The 20,528-nt window shown below is 39.7% G+C and overlaps 4 protein-coding genes across 8 annotated transcripts in view; all 4 read left to right on the top strand.

Annotated features, from left to right (window-relative positions):
* The first annotated feature begins 6 nt into the window (after positions 1 to 6).
* LOC146377614 (uncharacterized) lies at positions 7 to 2,925 on the top strand. Its single transcript, XM_084942958.1, has 7 exons — positions 7 to 92; positions 174 to 339; positions 499 to 594; positions 713 to 769; positions 1,153 to 1,251; positions 1,356 to 1,472; positions 1,600 to 2,925. Exons 2-7 carry the CDS (start codon positions 178 to 180, stop codon positions 1,627 to 1,629), a joined length of 561 nt encoding a protein of 186 aa, XP_084799084.1. The 5' UTR covers positions 7 to 92; positions 174 to 177; the 3' UTR covers positions 1,630 to 2,925.
* Positions 2,926 to 4,686: 1,761 nt separating this feature from the next.
* ptdss1a (phosphatidylserine synthase 1a) lies at positions 4,687 to 15,701 on the top strand. The gene is made up of 13 exons (XM_084942954.1): positions 4,687 to 5,326; positions 5,833 to 5,924; positions 6,227 to 6,271; positions 6,351 to 6,475; positions 6,595 to 6,753; positions 7,000 to 7,151; positions 7,405 to 7,546; positions 11,807 to 11,919; positions 12,036 to 12,101; positions 12,508 to 12,607; positions 12,775 to 12,843; positions 13,875 to 13,941; positions 14,144 to 15,701. Exons 1-13 carry the CDS (start codon positions 5,145 to 5,147, stop codon positions 14,236 to 14,238), a joined length of 1,407 nt encoding a protein of 468 aa, XP_084799080.1. The 5' UTR covers positions 4,687 to 5,144; the 3' UTR covers positions 14,239 to 15,701.
* Positions 15,702 to 15,796: 95 nt separating this feature from the next.
* On the top strand, positions 15,797 to 18,098 carry LOC146377612 (E3 ubiquitin-protein ligase NHLRC1-like). The gene has a single exon (XM_084942955.1). It carries the CDS (start codon positions 16,401 to 16,403, stop codon positions 17,637 to 17,639), a length of 1,239 nt encoding a protein of 412 aa, XP_084799081.1. The 5' UTR covers positions 15,797 to 16,400; the 3' UTR covers positions 17,640 to 18,098.
* A 647-nt stretch (positions 18,099 to 18,745) lies between these two features.
* The window catches only part of kif13a (kinesin family member 13A), a 37,730-nt gene continuing 35,947 nt past the window's right edge, over positions 18,746 to 20,528 (top strand). For 2 of the 5 annotated variants that reach the window (XM_084942946.1, XM_084942945.1), the window contains exons 1-2: positions 18,746 to 19,107; positions 19,334 to 19,424. In XM_084942946.1, coding sequence (XP_084799072.1) covers positions 19,053 to 19,107; positions 19,334 to 19,424 — 146 coding nt within the window. In that variant the 5' untranslated portion in view covers positions 18,746 to 19,052. The remainder of the gene's footprint in view (positions 19,108 to 19,333; positions 19,425 to 20,528) is intronic. The other 3 variants (XM_084942950.1, XM_084942949.1, XM_084942947.1) reach the window with 2 other exon arrangements.

Genomic DNA, 20,528 nt, shown 5'->3' with positions numbered 1-20,528 from the left:
CGTCAGGTCATTTCCTTGTCAAACTCAAAGAAGAGCCAAAGAAGAGAAATTCAAGTCTGAATCAACTTCAGAGAAGAAGAAGAAGAAAAAAGGTATTGCGTGTTTTGCAGAGATCACCTCAGCAACTGGTGAGTGCTACAAGCTCCTTTAACGCTCTTTCATCTCGTTCACAGGAGAATGAGGAAGACATTCGTATGTGATGAATCGATGATCATCACCATCCCAATTGGAAGTCTCAGGGATCTCCGAGATGGTCAGCTGATGCCAGAGAAATTCCACTGTGTCTTCAGAGACTCCTACAAGGTCTTTGTTATTAAGGGGAAACCTACACCTATGGGAGTAAGTTTAAACTTCTTTCTAAGCAGATAGAAAGGCAGGCGGCCGTGCATTAAATAAGTGTAAAGAAATAATTTGCATTTTATCCAAATAATTCCCTGCTTGTTTATACATTATGCACACTATTTTCTGCTTATTAGTATGATTTCTCTTTTTTATCAGGCAGCTCAAGCCATCGCTGGTGTGTTTCTTTTCACACTTGGACTGGTTCAAAAAAACAGTCCAAGCGTGTTCCTCTACACTCTACCGAGTATTCTGGTAAAAACAAACAAAAATGCTTTGTTTTGGGGGGGTTTAAGCAAATTGCTAAAACTTTTCGTTATTTGGAAAGAATTATTTTCATGCTTTCAACAATTTATGTGTATTATTATTGCAGTTTGTGGTCTGTGGTATGCTGTCCTTTGCTGCAGGAAAATTTCCGAACATGCATGTGGTGAGTAATTTGATTTAAAATTAAGGGTTTTTTTTCATGTGAAATTACTTTTCATAGAAAAGAAAATTTCTGCTGATTACAGCAATTTGGCATAAAAATTATGACATAACAGTGACTATTGCCTTGATCAGGGGAAAAAAAATATCATTATGCATGTATTAATTATCATTACTTCATTATGTCAGGAAACAGTTTTTATGGTTTTACACAGATGCGTTCAGTTATAGATATGTAACATTCACTTGAACCTGAACGGAGAGCTTCTTTAAAAAGTCCTTCTTTCGAACTCAGACTGTTGTCCTAAATGGGGAACACGCTAAACCCACATTGGTAGCACTGGTGCGGTTGATGCTTCTAATGAAATGTGTTTTCTAATCTTTCAGACAAAGCTGTCGTTCTCTCTGAACATTATTAGCTTCTTCTGGTCAGTTGCAGCATTTTCTCTTGCATTGGTCTTCTTTCCTTATCCTACCGATACCAAGGTAAGCTGCGGCTTACAGTCACTCTCGTTTTGTTTGGTTTGCTTTTTCTTTTTAATTCCAAGTTAAGTTGAACTGCTTTGACCTGCTTTTGATTTGCTTTACAGGTGGCTCAAGGAATCAGCGTGCTGATAATGACCCTGCTGGTTGTTGAAAATTTGATAGCCATATTCTTGATCTACTGGTTGAGCAAAGCTGTGTGCAGAGAACATTTCAACACTTTGGTATGTCTTTTTTTTTACATACTCCAAGATAGTTGTAGCAAAAACAAGATATTTTATAAATAATAATAATAATAATAATAATAATAATAATAATAATAATAATGATCTTCATCATTTTTCTCTGCAGCCCACCGTACTGCTGAAACAGGGAGACTGAATTTTAGTGACAGATGGAAACCCGTGAACGACCTACATTTAACTTTCCTGTCAGTGTCATATGCTCCTCAGCATGCAACAAACAACGACTGTGAAAGCCTGTATTTGTCATGCACTGCTGCTCAAGTATAACTTGTATGTATTATTTTTCTTTTTGAATAGTCACAAGTTGCATCCCATGTTTATTTCTGGATCATATGAAAGCAGCGGCCACATCTGTATTCAGTAAAAAAAGAAAAAAAGAAAAACGTGTTTGTAAGCTGTCTTTGATTTTTTCAAAAAGGTAAACGTGCAGTAGTTGTTTTTTTAATGAGATGCAAACTATAATTCTGAACATTCATAATTTTTTAACAAGAATATTCTTGGAGAAACATAATACAGGTGTGAGCTCGGTGCCGCTGGACTCCAGTGCTTGTCATCAACTCCTAGTTTGATTTTACGTCTCTGACTTTTACGATAACACAGAGACTTTTGCTCCCCGGATCCTTGAGCAGACAAGCTGACAGAATTCCTCAAACTTTCCTGAAATTTAAACTTTCAAAAAATCTCAGTATTTGTATTTTAAACCATTTGTAAACACTTATTTAACTGCTTGCTGTTTAATGCATTTTAGCATTATATGTTTTTTATGGTGTTTGTGAATCAGCACATAGTTATATTTTTAAATAAACAGTTCTCTGTGTGTTTTGCTCTGTATCCTGTGTAAATGTAATACTACCCCGATACAACATGCACAAATGAATCCGAGAAGCAAGGGTTAGGTGAAGCATGCAATGCAGTCTGTAAGATGTAATAGTTTTAATGGGAACAAATAATTTATATATGTAAATATAGATAATTATAATAACTGATTATTGATAACAATTTAAAGATATATAGTGTATAAAGAAACATAAAGTAAGAACAAGTTATTTGGATATATTGTGTGTAAAGAACTTTTTATTGTTCTGCACGATCCTAAAATCTTGTAAAAAATCAGCTGCCTTTACAGCTGTTTTCTGCTGTTTATGAAAAATGACACAGACACTCGTCAGTAAAATAAAGCAACTGAGCAGATTTATTTACTTTTAAGGTGTTTGTACTTTCATCACGTATTCAGCAACTGTTGATCTTTAGGACCGCAGATGAAGGGGCGCTTTTTGTTATTTTGTGCAGATAGTGTGAACGTTTCGAGAGGAAGTCTTTCTTTTTTCGTTTTCTTTTCACTGTAAAGCACTTTGGTTTTAAATGTGCTTTATAAATAAATTTTTGTGTGTTACTTGATTTTGTGTCAATATCTGCTTTGGACTTGCGCGTATTTAAGAAGGAAATAATGTGTTTTATTTTCCGCTCCGCTTTCTCAGATCACAGGTAATTATTACTTTAAAAACCTAAAATGATGAAACAAAGGTCACCAAATATGACAAATAGCTTGTTTTAGAACTGATTTTAGGATTTAGTGACTTCTAAGATCTGTTATATATGTAACATAACACAGCTATATAATGGCGTGCTTGTAGGTGAGGTCCTTGGGCAGAGGACACTTATCTGATCCTGAAATGAGGTCAGCAAGATTCACATCAATCAGAACATTTCCTGGTTTCACTTGATTTCACTTGATCTTTGCTACTGTTGTGTATTTTCTCTTTTATTTTAAATTGCTTTTATTGCACGGGCCCCTTTTTCTTCAACAAGCTTTCTTTGCTGCTTGTGTACTGAGGTAATAATCAGTCACTGTATTGCTTTACAGTAAGTTTAGATGCAATAGTATTTTCCCATATATTGAACTTTGCAATGTAAGTTTAGAAAAGTGTGTTTTGAACACAGAGTGCATTCATACAGCACTTTTATGTATGCCTAAGTGCTTTGACTAACGTTTACATTTTGATGGAGGCATCTGGGGGAACTCAGTGTTCAGCATTGCCCAGGGATACTTTGACACATGGACAGGGGGGTGATCTACTGATGTTCTGATTGGTAGATGACTGCTCTACCACCTGAATCACAGCCGCCCATGGAATAATAATAGCTTATTTTACTGTTAGTAAATTTATGTTTGTGAGATCGGGTGTGATCTATGGTTTGGATACAGTGACACAAACAACAAACAGGAGGCCCTCCCTGTCTGTCAGCTTTGGTAGTGTTACACTTACACTATATATTAATAATATATAAAAATAATAGAAAGAAACTGACTAACAAGACAAGCCTATAGAGAGTTTATAGAACTTCTCGTGGCAAAGCTATTGTGTTTGACACAACAATGCATTCAACACAGTGATTCAATCTTATAAAGCTGCTGGACAGGAAAGGCTGGAAAACAAAAGAACAACAACAACAAAAAGTCACGAAGCTAAGTTGGAGGTGGCAGAGCTGATGATGCTTAGGGAGTGAGCAGAATGGGCAGGATTTAAAATGAGTACGTCAGAGCTGAGGTCGAGAACTTTGGAGAAAAATTAGAGAGCCAAGGCTGAGATAGTTTGGACATGTGCAGAGGTGGGATATTAGCTATACTGGGCAAAGGATGCTGAAACATGGAGCTTCCAGGCAGGAGAAAAATGGGTTAAAGACCACAGAGAAGATTCATCGATGTACTGAAGGAGGTCATGCTGTGACGTGACAGACGAAGAAGATAAGGAAAGGCTGGGATGGCAGCAGATGATGACCCTTAACGGTAGCAGTCGAAGGAAAGAGATTGTTATACGATTAATTTAGCGGCTGCAGTATATAAAATTTATATAACCATGTCTAGACTGCTCATCTTCCATAAAGTAAATAAAAACATATCCTGATATCTAATGATTTACTTTCATACTTTAAGCACTTTTTGCACATTTCATTTAAATATTTTTACTTAAGTAAAATGTGAAAAGTATTTGTTTTAAGTGCGAGTACTTCTTTTACCTCTGATGAAAGGCTGTATAAAGGATGCCTCTGACCCCTGCAGGGAGCGGAGAGCTTTGTTTACCGCGGCATGTGAAACCATAAGGGGCCACAGGGGGGAGACAAGCACGCACCAACTTAAGTCTTTAAACAAGTGACGCATCCAATTCTGAGAAAACACTCAGGAAACGCGTTCATTTTACATGCAAACGGATGTCCGCCTGTAATTTGTGCAAGCCGCCAAAACCTATGCATAGCTTTAAGGTGTTTTTGTGTAGTCACATAATTAACTGAGAGATTTTCGAAGTCAAGAACGTGCGCAGTCACTCATGCCATAAAGTCCCTGCCTGGAAGCCATGCTAAAAACAATCAGCATACGAGCACGTGAACTCTTCCGCCTCGAGACACTCCCAGCAAGCATGCAAACCAATCAACATCAGAAGTGAACAGTTTGACTCTTAACAGTCTTTCCTCCTCTCTAATTCTGCCGCTTGCTTTGCTTGCTGTACCGTTAGTAATGTAACTATTTCCACTGTGTCTGGTGTTTTTTTGTTTTTCCTGGTATTTTTCACTGTTCGAGGTGGCTCACTTTCTCATGCTGCCGTGAGGAGCTGCTGCTGCTGCTGCTCCTCTCCTGCCTGGCTGCGTCCAGCTATGGCGGCCGTGTATAGCGGATCCCATACCTTAAGCAAGGATGATGTGAATTACAGGATGCATTTCCGAATGATAAACGAGCAGCAGGTCGAAGATATCACAATCGAGTTTTTCTACAAGCCGCACACGATAACGCTGCTGACATGCACCGTGCTCAGTTTGATGTATTTCGCGTTCACAAGGTGAGTCGCTCACAGCTAGTGCTCGCTAATGGGTTAGCTTAGCTGTGCTAGCAGGAACAGTGATGCTCAGAGAGCGCCAGGTACACTAGGAGGCTAGCTAACGATAGCGTTAGCTTTGCGCACTTACAGTAACTGGGAATGGGTCACATTCTTAATCTGTGAGGTAATTAGACTTTAACCTCGTCAGATAGCAATAATCCATTAGTTATACAATGGCACCAAATAGGGGACTCTGTTTCCTGTGTTGGCATTAGCTACAACAGTGTAACTAGCAAGGGCATGACTCATAATGTTAGATTTAAAGTATTTGTTTGCTTTATAGGATCTCTTTATCAGCTGTTTAGAAGCTTAAAGCTATTTAAAGAGCATCCACATCACTTTAGTTTTAAGTAGGATGTTAACCATACTTGTAAAAACGTGCCTTTTAACTTAACATAAGCAGTGATACTGAGGTTAACTGACTGTCGCTGAGATTTCAATTTTCTGTTTCCCCTCCCTGTCTGCAGAGATGATGGAAACCCTGACAATAATCTTTGGGTGGGGGTCATTCTGGTCATCTCCTTCTTTCTTGTCATCAGTGTTTTGGCATTTCCTAATGGTAAGACAGCACAATATTATTTCTGTGAAGCTCAGTCAAGTGTGTTTGCATAAAGGACCTTAATTACAGTGGGTTAGAAGGAGCTTCACACACACTTGTGTTTTATAGAACTGTAAATAACACCCTGCTTCTCACAAGAAGATCTGTAGCTAGAAAGAAAGAGGAACTTCAGTAAAGACCTTACCATTAGTGGAATAAAATGAACTGCTACCTACATGGCTCTTTTCTACTCTATCTGAGAAGTCAAGAGAACTTTGTTACTACATGTCTTTTATGCAACGTCTTAATATACCTCTCTTTAGGTCCATTCACCAGGCCACACCCAGCGATATGGCGAATAGTCTTTGGTGAGTATTTTTTACACAATCTATCTTTATTCAGATCTTTGGTTTTCCTCTACTAACATTGTGTCCTTCTGTTGCCAAGGTCTGAGTGTTCTCTACTTCCTGTTCCTGGTTTTCATCATTTTCCTCAACTGGCAGCAGGTGAAGCAGTTGATGTATTGGCTGGATCCAAACCTGCGCTATGCCAAAAGAGAGGCAGACATAATGGTGAGCGATGGAGGCTTGCAGCAAAAATCATTTTCCTGTTGATTTACATGCTCTACTTGCGGCACTATCCGAGGGATTATTAATCATTTTAATGAGGCTGCATGCATTTCTGCCTGCAGGAATACGCTGTGAACTGCCATGTCATCACCTGGGAGAGAATCCTGAGCCATTTTGACATTTTTGCATTCAGCCATTTCTGGGGCTGGGGTATGAAGGCACTTCTCATTCGAAGTTATGGATTGTGCTGGACCATCAGTATTACGTGGGAACTTACTGAGGTAGAGATGCACACAGCAGATAAGGTTGCCATCACAAGCTGTCACTTTCTCTCTGCCCGCTGGCCTTTCTTTCTCTGTTTCTCTTGATAACGGTGAAGTTTTCAGGTCATCTAAGCTGGGGATGTCAGTGGTTTATCCTGTGGAAAATTGTGGCGTTTGATTTTACATATTCCTTCAGAAAACTGCAGGCTACGTGCATGTATTGTGTACACTATTCTGTTAAATGTTCTTTTTCTGTGTCCATAGCTATTCTTCATGCACCTGCTGCCTAACTTTGCTGAATGCTGGTGGGACCAAGTCATTCTCGATATTCTGCTGTGTAATGGAGGGGGAATCTGGCTTGGCATGACTGTCTGCCGCTTTTTGGAGATGAGGACCTACCACTGGGCCAGTATTAAGTATGAGTTTATGTTGTGGGATGTGTTTACAGCTATGTCTAAACTTTTATCCTCTTTTGCACCAAGTTATATTGTAGATAAGATTCATAAATTGTTTTGAAAGTAACCCCACATCTTTATCAAGGGGGATTGGTTTGAAAGATTCATGTGATGGTATTGCTTTCATGTAGCTTTGTCTGCTAACATTAACATAATACTTATTGAAAATCTATCTGCATGCCTTTGAAACCCTCCTTCTATGCTTTCCATCCAGGGACATCCACACCACCACAGGGAAGATCAAACGAGCCGTGTTGCAGTTCACCCCTGCAAGCTGGACCTATGTACGCTGGCTTGACCCAAAGTCTTCTCTGCAGCGAGTGACAGGCGTCTACCTGTTCATGATCATTTGGCAGGTGGGTCCGTGAGAAATCTGCTTTTGTCGTCTCATGGTGACTTAGTGCTGACTAGTCAGAGATCATCCTGTGTGCTCTGCCGTCTAAGTCCTGGCTAATCTAATTGGCTGCAATCTAAAACCTGTCCCACATGTACCCACATAATGCTCAAGTGTCCTGCTGGCTGCATATTAAAAGCTTATCCCATGAGAATGAGACAGGCTGAACTACTTGGGAGCATTTTATGAAAATGAGAAAACGATGGAGAATTTAAGTTAGCTTCATTGCTCTCCACTGGAAAGTCGAGTATAGCTGCCAAATTTTCTAGCCACAAGCTGCCAGGGTGATGCAAGCTAAAGGCTGGTGTTGCTCCACTTTTTGTGTTTGGTGATGAAACGGCACCATCCTCCACTTTCTCTCTCTCAGCCAGTTGAGAACTCTCTTGAGGCCTTAAATAGTAATTAGCAGTCTTTTAGAATTAGTTGAAGAGCTTGGGCATGGCACAGCTGTACTCCACATGGTGACAGTTGAGCTGCTCTTCACTAAATTCAACCACACAGGCTCCTGGCCAAATGAGTGAAAAAACATTGCTGCGGGTCCTCCGCCTCATTATCTGCCAATGCAGGCTTTTACAAAGGCGCCCTCTAAATGCACTGCTGTGACTGTTGCCAAACTCTTAAGTGTGACTTGTATTGGGAGAGAATTTTTTATGGTGTCCTTAATTCAACCCAAAATTAGTTCAGTAAATGTTATATTTTTCTGAAATGAGTAAGCAATTGTTATAAATATTCTCCCACCAGCGTGACCAGATTCCTGTTTTGATGTGGGACTGTGCAGCGTTTTTATTACTTGTCCCACATCTTCAGATAGTGTCCCACAGTTTGACTACTTCTGCAGGACATGCACTTTTCCATTGTCTGGTTTTTACCCCGTGGACACAAAGGGAAGGCTTTTTACTATATTCACAAGATATATTTAGTTTTTGTGGGGGTTTTGCTGAAAAATGTTTTTCAGTTTTGCGTGGGTGGTTTAATACAAAGTGAAGTGAGGCAATATATGGGTATTTTTGGATTAAAAAATAGCCAAAATTGTCAGATATGGCTCAAAAAAGTATGCCAATTTATGGACGCATACAGCCTGAAATTTAAAAAAAAGTGTTAAGAGAAATAAAGTTAACAGAGAAATAAAATTGAAGGTGTTCAGATTACCTCTCAGTACTGTTGCTGTTTTCCCACTTTATTCCCCACACAGACACAGTGTTTGCCTCACATTTAGTTTGTTGTGATATGGTCCTCCTACCTACAACAAAAAACCGTGGATGATATTGTTTGTCTGAATAATTACCTGAACAATGATAAAATATACAGTGATCTATTTTATTAAATCAGAGCTTTACAGCTTACTATATTTTTCCTGCACGGTTGTTGTACAGGCTGAATGTGAACCTATTCAGTCAACTTAACAACAGTACTTAGCTGATCTATAAACAAATAGAGCATACATTTAATTAATACAAATTTTAATTATGTGCTTATTCTAATGTGGCATACACTTGTGAGAGAAATGTTAGATCCTTAAAAAATCTGGTGGAACAACAAATGAACCTCATGAGAGTAAATGTAGTTTGATGACACTGAACAGACTGCAGAGGCCTAAAGGCCTAATTGTATTAGATCTAATTAACATATATCAGCAACATTTCTGTATTCACAGCCAAGTCGTTCTCATATTATCTGCTTGATTTTAAAAATGCTAAAATATGATGGGAAAAGTTGAACTGCAAGTTTTCCTGGCTGCCTTTGCATCCTTTAAATTATATTTTATAATACAGTATGTTAATATTAAAAAGGGTAATGCAGTTCTGTTTATAACTAGTAGTACATGCTAATATATTTTTTTTTTGTCTTAAGACCACATTTGCCTTCAGATGTGCCTTAACCCTTTAAGACCTACCAAAGAACCAAGTCCGCCAGAGCTTATATTATATTTTTACATGCTGTAGTGCCATTTTTGGGAGCATTTCAAGTTGATATACACCAATACAACCATTATAGCCCAAAATTTAATAATATGTCTGCATTAAGTGCATAGTAATTACATACATTGCAAAAATGTGCAATAAACTACAAAAAAATTTAAAATCGTTTTTGTTTTTTTAACATATATTTCTAGTTAGAGAAATTTAAGAGGCTTATCCCTCAAAACTGTAAATACAAAAAAGTTGCACAAAATAGTTTCCCACCACAGGAAATTTATTTTAAGTGTCTTCATAGTTTTATTTTTGAAATACACCAATTTTTATATACTGCAGGAAAAACGAAAATAAATATTATGATGCAAACAGCATGTGCATCAAAATAAACTATTTCCAGCAGTGCAATATGAGTCCTAAGCATCCCAGAAACGACACAGAAAGTCATAAAGTCAAAGATAACTTTTAAAAACACCAGTATAAGCTCATGAGGCTCTGATGGTAAAAAACTACATTTCCGCAAAATGACGTCACTTCCGGTTTCGGGCAGGTCATGGCGGACATGCAATAGTTCACGCTGATGTACGTAGGAAGTGTTATGAACAGCTGATCGGATCGGCAAAGCGTGTTTCTGGAATATTATGTTTTTGTTGCTGCAAGTGCTTTTTATGCAGTTTTTGCAAAGCCATATGTGGAAGGAAACTGTGACTTAGGACAAGCTGATGGCATAAGATGTAAGTACAACTCCTCTGGTTTCATATGCAAAAGAAAATTATTGCGCTAGCTTACGTGGTTGCAGTGCTACCTGGATTTAAAAATAGTTACGCAAAACAGAGCGTGCCCGCTCCGATCCGTTTTAAAGGGTTAATCATTCATGTATAGATTCAAAAAGGTGCTGAAACATTCCTGAGATTTAGGTCCATATCAACATGACAGCCTCACACAGTTGATGCAGATTTATCAGCTGCACATTCATGATTTGAATCTTACATTAAGCACATCCCAAAGGCGCTCTCTTGGATTGAGATCTGGTGGCAGTGGAGGCCATTTGAGTACACAGTGAGTTAGGGCTGTTTGATATAACGATATATATCAGATGACGATATAAAAACATCTATCGTTTCATTTTACGCTATTGTTTGTTTCGTGGTGTCGCAAATTTAACTGTTTACGGCAATATTTTTTCATCGTTTTGATGGTTACTGTAGTGGCTATATTAATTTCTTAAAGTTCTCTCTTTCTCTTATATGTAATATAACCACACTACGGACGGACAAGCGCCTGTTTTTATGCGTTGTCGTTAGCAACAGCGACGGTAACACCTTCGCGTGTCCGCTTGTTTATGTTCCACATAAACCTTTCACAATAAAGCTCAAGATCCTGTTGAGACTTTTCAAAATAAACTGAATCACGTGAAAGAGCAGATTATTTACGGATGCGAAGTAAAAAAGAGCCGCCAGGTGCTAAAAAATAAACCTTAGACTCAAACGTTAGAACAGGCTTTTCCCCGCAGCACGCCGTGTAATAAATACAAAGAAAACGGCGGCTGTTACAACTTATGTCTAAAAATGTATAGTTTCATGCATCGGTTAAAACACTCGACTCCGGGTAAAGGACGCGCAGCTGGAAACACTTCACGCAAGTCGAGCTGCCCGAGATTCACAGAATTTACAGAAAATGTTAATTTTTTGTGATTTATATCGTTATCGGGATATGAGATTTTGGTCATATCGCACAGCCCTACAGTGAGTGAATGAGTGAACTCATTTTCGAGTTCAAGAAACCAGTTTGTGAAGTTTATCTGAGGTGTGCTACATGGTGAGTTATCTTGTGTCAATATTCCCAACACCATTACATCACCAGCAACCTGAGCTGTTGATATAAGAGAGATTGGATCCATGCTTTCATGTCAGAAATCATGTTTCATCAGACCAGGCAATGTTTTTCCAAACTTCTGTTTTTCAAGATTGATGAACTTATGCAAATTGTAGCCTCAGTTTCCTATTTTTAGCTGTTAGGAGTGTCACCCGGTGTGGTCTTCTGCTAAGGTAGCACATCTGCTTTAAGGTTCCATCTAACTTCAGCGGGTGGTTGATTAAATACTTGCGTTATGCACAAGTGCAACAGGTGTACCCAACAAAGTGGCCGGCTAGAGTATATTAAACAGTTTTGTGAGTTTAAGTTTAAAGTTTCAGTATGGTAAAATGAATAGAAATGTCCTACTGTCTGGATAATTGTAAACAATTCTATACTTGCTTTTGTTTTTAATTATAGTCCTTTTTATCATTTGTTCTTTCTTTTTTTCACAGCTTACTGAGTTGAACACATTCTTCCTTAAGCACATTTTCGTCTTTCCTGCAAGCCATGCTCTTAGCTGGTGTCGAATCCTGTTCATCGGTATCATCACAGCTCCAACAGTAAGGTATATCATTTCATGCATTTACCCTCATTATGTGGCAGATGGGTAAAAGGAAACAGAGACGCAGACTAGAAGTTCCAGTGAAATTTGCTAAAAATTTGCTTTGTTTTTTCCTTCAGGCAGTATTATGCGTACCTAACAGACACACAGTGCAAGAGAGTTGGGACCCAGTGTTGGGTATTTGGGTAAGTAACCTGATTTTAAAGATTTTTAATAATAAGCCTGCTCAACATCTTGTATTCCTATGAACATTTAGTGCTGTGTACACATAGCCATGGGCAGTGACAGCAGCTCAAGGAGGAGATGTTACCTGAGCTACCAGAGATTATGAACAGTGGTATTCATGCAGGCATTTCACTGCCTCACTCAAGGACTAAGCTGTCAAACAGCTGACCTACATCAGGAATATTTTTATCCAAAAAAGTTCAAATGTGTAGGTCAGTGACCCAAGCACTGCTCTCAGATAAAAGCCCAAAACTGACATGTTTGATTTGGATGTTATTTTTAGGTTTGGATTTCTCTTCTTTTTGCTACCAGTGAGTTAAAATACTGAACTATGTGTTTGTTTTGCCCCCTCCCTCTCATTCACAGGGCAATAGCCTTTCTGGAGGCTTTAGCATGCATTAAGTTTGGACAGGACTTGTTCTCAAAAACACAGATCCTCTATGTGATCCTCTGGCTGTTGTGTTTGGTAAGGTCTATCGTGCACTGAAATGCGTATAATTTATTTTATACATATATCTTTGTTTTTTAATATGAATATTCTAACATACAAATAAAATAGAATGCTGCAAGTAATTTTTTACACGTTTTCCATGAATCATTTTACAGTTTCTGTTCCCTTCATTCTGTTTTTAGGCCTTCATTACATTCCTGTGCCTGTATGGAATGGTATGGTACGCAGAAACATATGGTCCAAGGGAAAAGGTATGTTTATTGCTTTAGCTTTCATGAGTTTTTCCATTTAACTGCTTTAGACCTTGAAGCATTTACAAAGAATTTAAGGCCTTAGTCACACAGGCCTACAGACCAGTCGACAATCCCCTGGCAGCCTCTGGAAACTAGTGTAGTCCCTGCACCAAAAACTTACCAAGACTAACTATTCACAGAGCAGTAGTGAAACCTGAAGAGCAGTACAACAAGAAACTGAGAACAATCCCCCTCAAAGTGAAAGCTGTGCTTTACCACTGCAACCAAAACATTTCAAATGAGACAACTTTTACTCTGAAGGTGTCACACTTTCAAAGTAAAAGTATCCCTGCTCAGCTGATAGCTAGTAAGTGTTAAGAGGCTATCGGTGCAGCACCGTATATGACCATTTTCAACCAGCGACCACTAGCAACCCCTTGCCAACCGGTCTCACAGAAAATATAGTTTCCTTAGTGACCTGTGGTTGCCAGGAGTCTGAAGTTTTTCCTGTCTGTTGAGGACAGGAATGATCGGAATTAGGAAAAACAATGTGAATATCCATAAAAGCACTTAAAACGTGCAAATTGGAGTTAATTTCAATCCCAACTTGTTTCTTTATTCTCAGCCTTTCTAACAAATACACGGTTTGGTTGGCCATACCCCACACCCACAATCATTAACAATATAAAAAACTTTACTCACATATAGATCAGTGCAATAGCATCAGGCATCACACTTCAGTGCCTTTCTGTAAACTCTTGTTACGTCTAAATAAAGCTGCAACAAACTGACATCTGTGCCTGAATGGCAAAAGGCCAAATGTCCTGGGTGAAGCCAACCATGCTTAATGCTCTGTAGCTAAATAATCATCTACTCTCAAAGATCATTAGTAAATATTAACATTCAAGGTTTTCCTTGTAGGGGTTGTTATCGGGTTGTTTACAGAGAAAGCGGTACGGAGTCAGTTAGCCGTGATGCATGTACAGTATGGTCTCTGTCCAGTTACAGGTATGTGTGTGTCATGTGTCTTAAACCTTTTCTCCCCTCAGAGCCTCTCAGAATGTGAAGACAGTAATTTCGCAGAGTTTGCTGACCATGTGTATGAGGGATTTAAAGGTACACTGACTTCACTGTAATTCATCCAGCACACCACATTAAAAAATGCATACCAGTATTCAGTTGCTGTCTTGTAAAGGGGTGACCTCTAGTGTTTATTATAGTGCTTTACATATGCATACTCATACATGTATGAGAAGAAACACAGTGCAGTTACATCTCTTTATGGGTTCATTTGAAATATGTGAGCTTCATGTTTCAGGAGAAACTGATGTAGACGGTGACAGCCCTAAAGCCAGACAGAGAAAGAAGGACTCAGGAAAGACCAAATCCATCAACGGCCTCGACAGCCAGTAGGAGTTGGAGGCGGAGGCTGTTGGGTAACCCAAAGTGTGAAAGATTACAGATGGAGAAGAGGGTAAAGCTACGACCACTTCCCGATGTAACCGAAGCCTAGAAAGCCACCCACCTACAGTAGATGGAGTGCAGACAGCAGAAGTGGAAAAACAGGTCCATGCAGTGTTATTAGGAGTGCACAGTGGCTCAAACTACAGAGATACACACGTTGGTGTGTGCTGTAGTCATAAAAGCTCCTAAACCACTGATCACTTTTTGTTTGTGTTTACTTTTTGGATGAAAGAGTGGGAGAATTTTATTTTGTGCGAGTGTGTGAGAGAAAGGTGTGGCAACAAAAACTGCCATTTCTAAATATAATTGCATGATCATTGTAGCTAGTGAGCTATAATTCAGTTATCCTATGAAGCAGTATCATTAAAGGCTAATGTACAATTGACTGGTTTATACCAACTCTGGTATCAAACCCATTTCAATGTTAAAAGCCATTATGTAGAATTTATCACTTAGTGGAGCGTCTATGTTTATAGCACAAAAGAAGCTAAAGCATTTTTATATAAATGTCTGTCACTGATTATCTATTTACATCATAGATGTTCACTATTTTATGTTTTTTAACTTGAATGTGGGCAGGAGTTCAATACCAGACAGCTTTAGCGTGGTAGGATCACCGGCTTGGGTCTGCGTTTGGCCTGTAATGAAGCAAAGCACACAGTTTAAGCACTTTGCAGAAAGTTTATTGAAAATACTGTACATTAAGTAATGTTCGAGTATTTTGTGAATCATTGTGACCTTGAGTGATTTTACTCTCCTTGTCCTCCTGTGGCTGCTAATTTGTTTTCTTTTCTTTTCTTTTCTTTTCTTTTTTTTTTTTTACTAATAAGAGAAGATAATTATTCAAATTACTGCATGTATTGTCAGTTTTTTCTGTCTGTGTCTGGATTGACCTTGTTGCGTATATTGCATTTGCATGGCTGACTCCAATCAAAACAAGTGTTGTAGTAGGAAACCGTTACAAGAGTCTTTGTATTCACCACACAGCAAGATGCCAGTATTGTTATGTGAACCTTTTTCACTGTCGTGGTAACATTTTAATTCACCCCGTGTGCCTGTTTGCATGTTTGTTTTGTTTTTTTAATTCCTATCTTCTTTCAGTTTCTATTAAGACTGATTTTTTTTGTGTGTCTTTGATTCTTCTGGCCTTGAGTATTTTATTTGAAGGTTATATTTCCATTTCATGTGTCAGTATCATCTCAGTACAGCTATACTATCCCTCATAATCCTTGACAATCCAGACGCTGACCTCTCTGGAACAGACCTGGCTCCCGTGCTACATACAGTAGACACTAAATAGGACCTCGTCTGTGGATTTAGATGTCATTTGCCAAAAACAATTCTGCTGAAAACGACCTGTGCTGTTCTTTTCCACTGTGAAATGTATTAAAAGTGTTTTCATTTCCTCTTAATCTTGTTTGGTCGTTTTTACTTGCTGTCACAGTCCTATTAGCAGGAAGCCCCTCTGTGTTTGCGTACTTAACAAGAGAAATTTTAAATGACATTGTTTGACCCCTGAGGAGTGTCCCGCTGCAGCAAAGGAGGGCTGGATTGGCTGATTCAAGCACGGCCCATAACAGATCAGATTTCACTCCGTCTGCACAGCATGAAACGCAGACTGAAATAGCTGCCGCATGCTGACCTACAGCAAGATGTATTTGAAGGTACGGTTGCTGTTCCTTTGGAAATAAACATATAGTCTTAAACATGAGTAGTGGCAGAGCTGTGGCTGACACACTGTTGCACATTTAAGAGATTGTGCACTGAACTCCAGCCAGGCATATTTCTTTCTTTCCTTTTTTAAAAGTAATATACAGGCTTTTTTTGTCACTGAATTTACTCTGTGATATCTGCAATTTGGGTTCTGTGACTGTTCCAAAGGAGGGCAGCAGAGAGCCTTAGTTATGTGCAAAATACCACGTGACAGTTGAGGCCTAAAAGCCCAGGGCACGAGTGCTTACACAAAATTGTGCTTCATATGCCTCTCTCCATGATTCTCTATTTCACCACGTAAATTGGCACGCGTTCTATTTTGGTTTCCTGAATTTGCTGCTGCCTGCATCAGCTGACTGAACCATCCCACAGGGTTTAAAGAACAGGATATTTCAGTCATGGCTAAGAGTCTCCAACATCGTGGCTGCCTCAGTCCAGAGGGGATAATCAGAGAGATACAGATCAACCTACTGGAGTGCAAAGTCTGCTTCGAGACGTTTAGCTCTCAGCAAAGGGAGCGCAGACCGCAGAACCTTTCCTGTGGCCATGTACTCTGTCTGGAATGCATCACAGCTTTGTCCCACCCTCTCCTGAGGAAGCTGGAGTGCCCTTTCTGTCGACAGTTATGCAGTGTTGACAGCACCTCCCACTGCCAGGTTCTTAGTGACCTAAAGGATCTTCTGTTGTCTCAAAGTCCCTCACCGTCTGCTCCTCCGTGTAGAGCAAAAGCTGGTTTTATCTTTCCCGCAGCTCTGACGTGCACAACTCTTCTCCTGCGTACTGCATTTGGTGGGTGGGGGACTCTTATCAACCCAACTGGAATAGCTGTTTTGGGGTCCTCAGGAACAATAGTTGTGGTCCATGATGGAGAAAAGAGAGTGGTGGTGTTCAATCTACAGGGAAAGAAGCTGCACAGCTTTGGGCGAAAAGGAGCAGCCAGTGGGGAGATCTGTTACCCAGTGGATGTGGCAGTGACCCCAGCTGGTCACGTGGTTGTGACTGATGCAGGTGATAAAGCTGTAAAAGTGTTCACATCCAGGGGGAATCACGTGTTGACAATCAAAGATTCCTTCCAGATGCCCTGGGGCGTGGACACTGACAGTTGTGGACACATCCTGGTCTCTGATGTTGAGGCCGGCACCCTCTCCAAGGTGAGGGTGGACTATAGTCACAGCGTCATTCTAGAGCATCAAACAACCATTTCAGACCTTCAGTGCCCTAAAGCGGTGGCCTATTGTTGCGTGAATGGGAACACTGCAGTGACGGAGCATCTAACTGATGTCACCAATCCAACGGAGAGACACCAACACAGAAGGCTCAGGGTGTTTACAAAAGAGTTCCACCTCCTTTACCAGACAGACACTTTTAGCCTGACCCTGCAGTCCACAGTGAGGCTCAGCATCTCAGGCGTGGCGTTCGACAGAGATGGAGATCTAATTGTGATTGACTCAGACCAGGGGATGATTTGGAGCTTAGGGAAGTTCCAGAGTGGCCCAGTCCGTACTCCTCTTGTGGGAGACCATCTTATTCGCCCTGTTGGATTAGCGCTATTGAACAACCTTCTCATTACACTGGACAGTGGCGACCATACAGTGAAGATTTATTCTCCCAAATCTGATGCTGGACCTGTGACATAGTTTATGTATGAACAATCCCAAAGTAGCTGTTCAAGTGAGACAAATTAAATAAAGTGAAGTGAAATGTAGCTTATCACAGGATGAAGTGATGAGAGGTTGTATTAATTTTTTTTTTTGTTTGAGTTGCCTTCTGTGACTAGTTTACAAGTCAAGTTTTACTTTAGATAGAGTGTAAAAATGTCATTGTGTTACTTTGAAAGTGTCAAAATAATAATAAAACAAAAGGTTGTATATGGTGAAACCATTTTCAGCAGGACGTCAGGAATGAAATTATGTCTGTTATTGTGTTAATGTTGTAGCAGTTGTTGAATATGATGTTGTGTTATTTAATGACGGTGTAATATAGCAATGTGATGATTCTCAGTCTCTGAACTGATCCAAGGCTTTTGAAAAATGATGCCAATTGAAACTATCTGAGAAATAAAGGTCCAGCTGCTAACAGCAGACAGTGAGACCATACATAGATTGTACAAACGTTATATGCCACAACTACAGATTATATGTTTATTTTTTCCCGTGTATAACAAAAGACTTTTTAAATTAGATTATATCACATTTGTTAAAACAGAAGTTACAAATGATGTATGTGTGTGTGTGTGTGTGTGTGTGTGTGTGTAAGAGCTTTTTAATGCAAAACTTTAAGGTGATTGACAAATGGCAAAACTTAAACTTTAAAAAGAAATTCAAAAAAGCCCAGAATAAATGCTAATGTAACGGTTAGATTTGGCAGCTTGGGGATATAAGAGTGAAAAACAGACATTATTTTTAGGCTTTACGTCAACAGAAGTGAGGTGGTGGGTCAAAAAATGATTCTGCTAAACCTTATAATAAAGTTATATAAACTGTAAATTTTTGACCCCTTTTCTTGCTTACCAAAAACGCAAATAATTAAACAATTCGGTGTGTATGTGTGAGAGAACTAAGCGCCAATAAGTCGTAGCCAAAAATCATATTTGATAACAACTGTTTAAAGTTGACTCCTAGCTCCGCACTGCCTCTCAATGCTCACTGATGCATGTGAACTAACTTGTCACACACGCTCACATTTCTCGTTCATTGGTTTCCCCCAATGCGCCGATGCGCCGGCGGGGTGCGTAAATCCTTTCCCCCTCTTTGGCACAGCCTCTCCAGTCTGCCAGAGGATAGCAGTCGTGCTCCCAGTGGAAGATGGCGGTGGGGATGCTGTCTGGGGCTGGAGCTGAGTGCTGGATTTGCACAAGAAGCGAACCCGGATGGATACTAAGACAAAAATGAACGCTTTCCCATCACTTCTCATCGAGGATCGGACTCTTTTGGGATTGTTTAGCTAGATTCTTTTGCCCTTTTTTCTGGCAAAAAGCCGGGCTTTCTTGTCGGAGACTCTGCGTTGATAGCTGGGCGAATAGATAGGGTGGGAGTGAAAAGTGGACGAAAATGTCGGATACAAAGGTAAAAGTTGCAGTGAGAGTTCGGCCCATGAACCGCAGGGGTAAGTGTTATAACGACGATTTCTGCTTGCAGACTCCTTTTCTGTCTCCTTGGCTTCGTGCCACATTACCATAAACTTTTGGTTTCTTCGCCATTGCTGCTTTCAGTTTGAGTTGTGAGCCTGAAGTCAGACTTGAGAATAGTTTAAAGAAGGCCAAAGTAACTCCGATTTTATTCTTCACACCCCCGCATTCTGCTTCACTTTCCAAACAAACTTTTCTCTGCAGAAATTGAACTGAATACAAAATGTGTCGTGGACATGGAGGACAACCAAACTGTTCTGCACCCACCGCCCTCCAATGCAAAAGGAGAGAACAGGTAAACAAAACTCACATACTGTCAAGAGTTTAAATGAATATTTGTGCACGAAGTTATTTACAGAACTATTGTGCAGTGGCCATCTTTTGCGTTAGGGCGCCTTAAGATTTTGCTGTAGTCATGAGTGTTTTGGAAATGTCTGTAACCCACCCTGGTTGTAATATGGTAACAAAAGCATTCAAAATGAGCAAATAACTGTACACACAGTGACCTCCTGCAGCAGTGTCTGAAAATACACTAAAGCAAGAGCACTTATAAAAACTTTATCTTTAATTCCAATGAGAATTTAGTCAAATAAAATATGTGCAAATGCAACGCTGCTGCTGCAGCAGGACATGGTGTCTGTCACCCACCTGCTTGCAATATGATATTATGTTATGTAATTCATGTGAACTTTCCAAGAGTAATCATCTCGGGATAATAACACCACCTTGGTATTTTGCATGGCTGATTTGGGGTTTTCAAAGCCACGAGAGGAGGTTGAGCCTCTTTGATATGAAGACATGTACAAGGCTGAGCAGATAAATGTCTGGCCTCGGGGTGCCACTGTAAATCTCCGAAGTCAGAGGTAATTTGTCATGTTGCGTTCAAAGACATGTTGGATCACACTGATGGTTTTTAAAGACACAACGGGCTGCGCATTTTATCTAAGAGTAAAGAAAAGCTTCTAAGAAAGCTAAGCATCCTTTAACATTTCACACTGTCTGTGCACTCTGAAGGTCATTAAAACTTTGTGCTGTGTTCTGACATGATTTCATACTGTACTGAGGACAAGTCTGGAGCCACACAGAATATAGGCCAACGATGAGTGTATGCTCATAAATTTCATGCCTGTTAGCAATAGTCAGATATGTAATATTTCCTCCCATCATGGTTGGAGGATTTTCTGCTGTTTTTTTTGTTTTTTTTGCACTTGGTTTGCTTTCTCTCTTGTCACACATGGTTAGACAGCTGACCTGATTACCAGCAGGCGCAAATAAAGCTAAAAGGATGCTCAGTCTGAACACAATCCAAGGTTCTTTGTTGCCCCCCCACACACAGCATATTTATAATTTGCGTAATGTCCTTACTGATTAGTTAAAGTGAACAAACAACTCTTTGAGC

Source organism: Perissodus microlepis, chromosome 11 (assembly GCF_051167445.1).
Source record: "Perissodus microlepis isolate ML-2025 ecotype Zambia chromosome 11, ASM5116744v1, whole genome shotgun sequence".
Taxonomy (NCBI): Eukaryota; Metazoa; Chordata; class Actinopteri; order Cichliformes; family Cichlidae; genus Perissodus; species Perissodus microlepis.
This window is presented reverse-complemented; position numbering and strand designations above follow the sequence as displayed.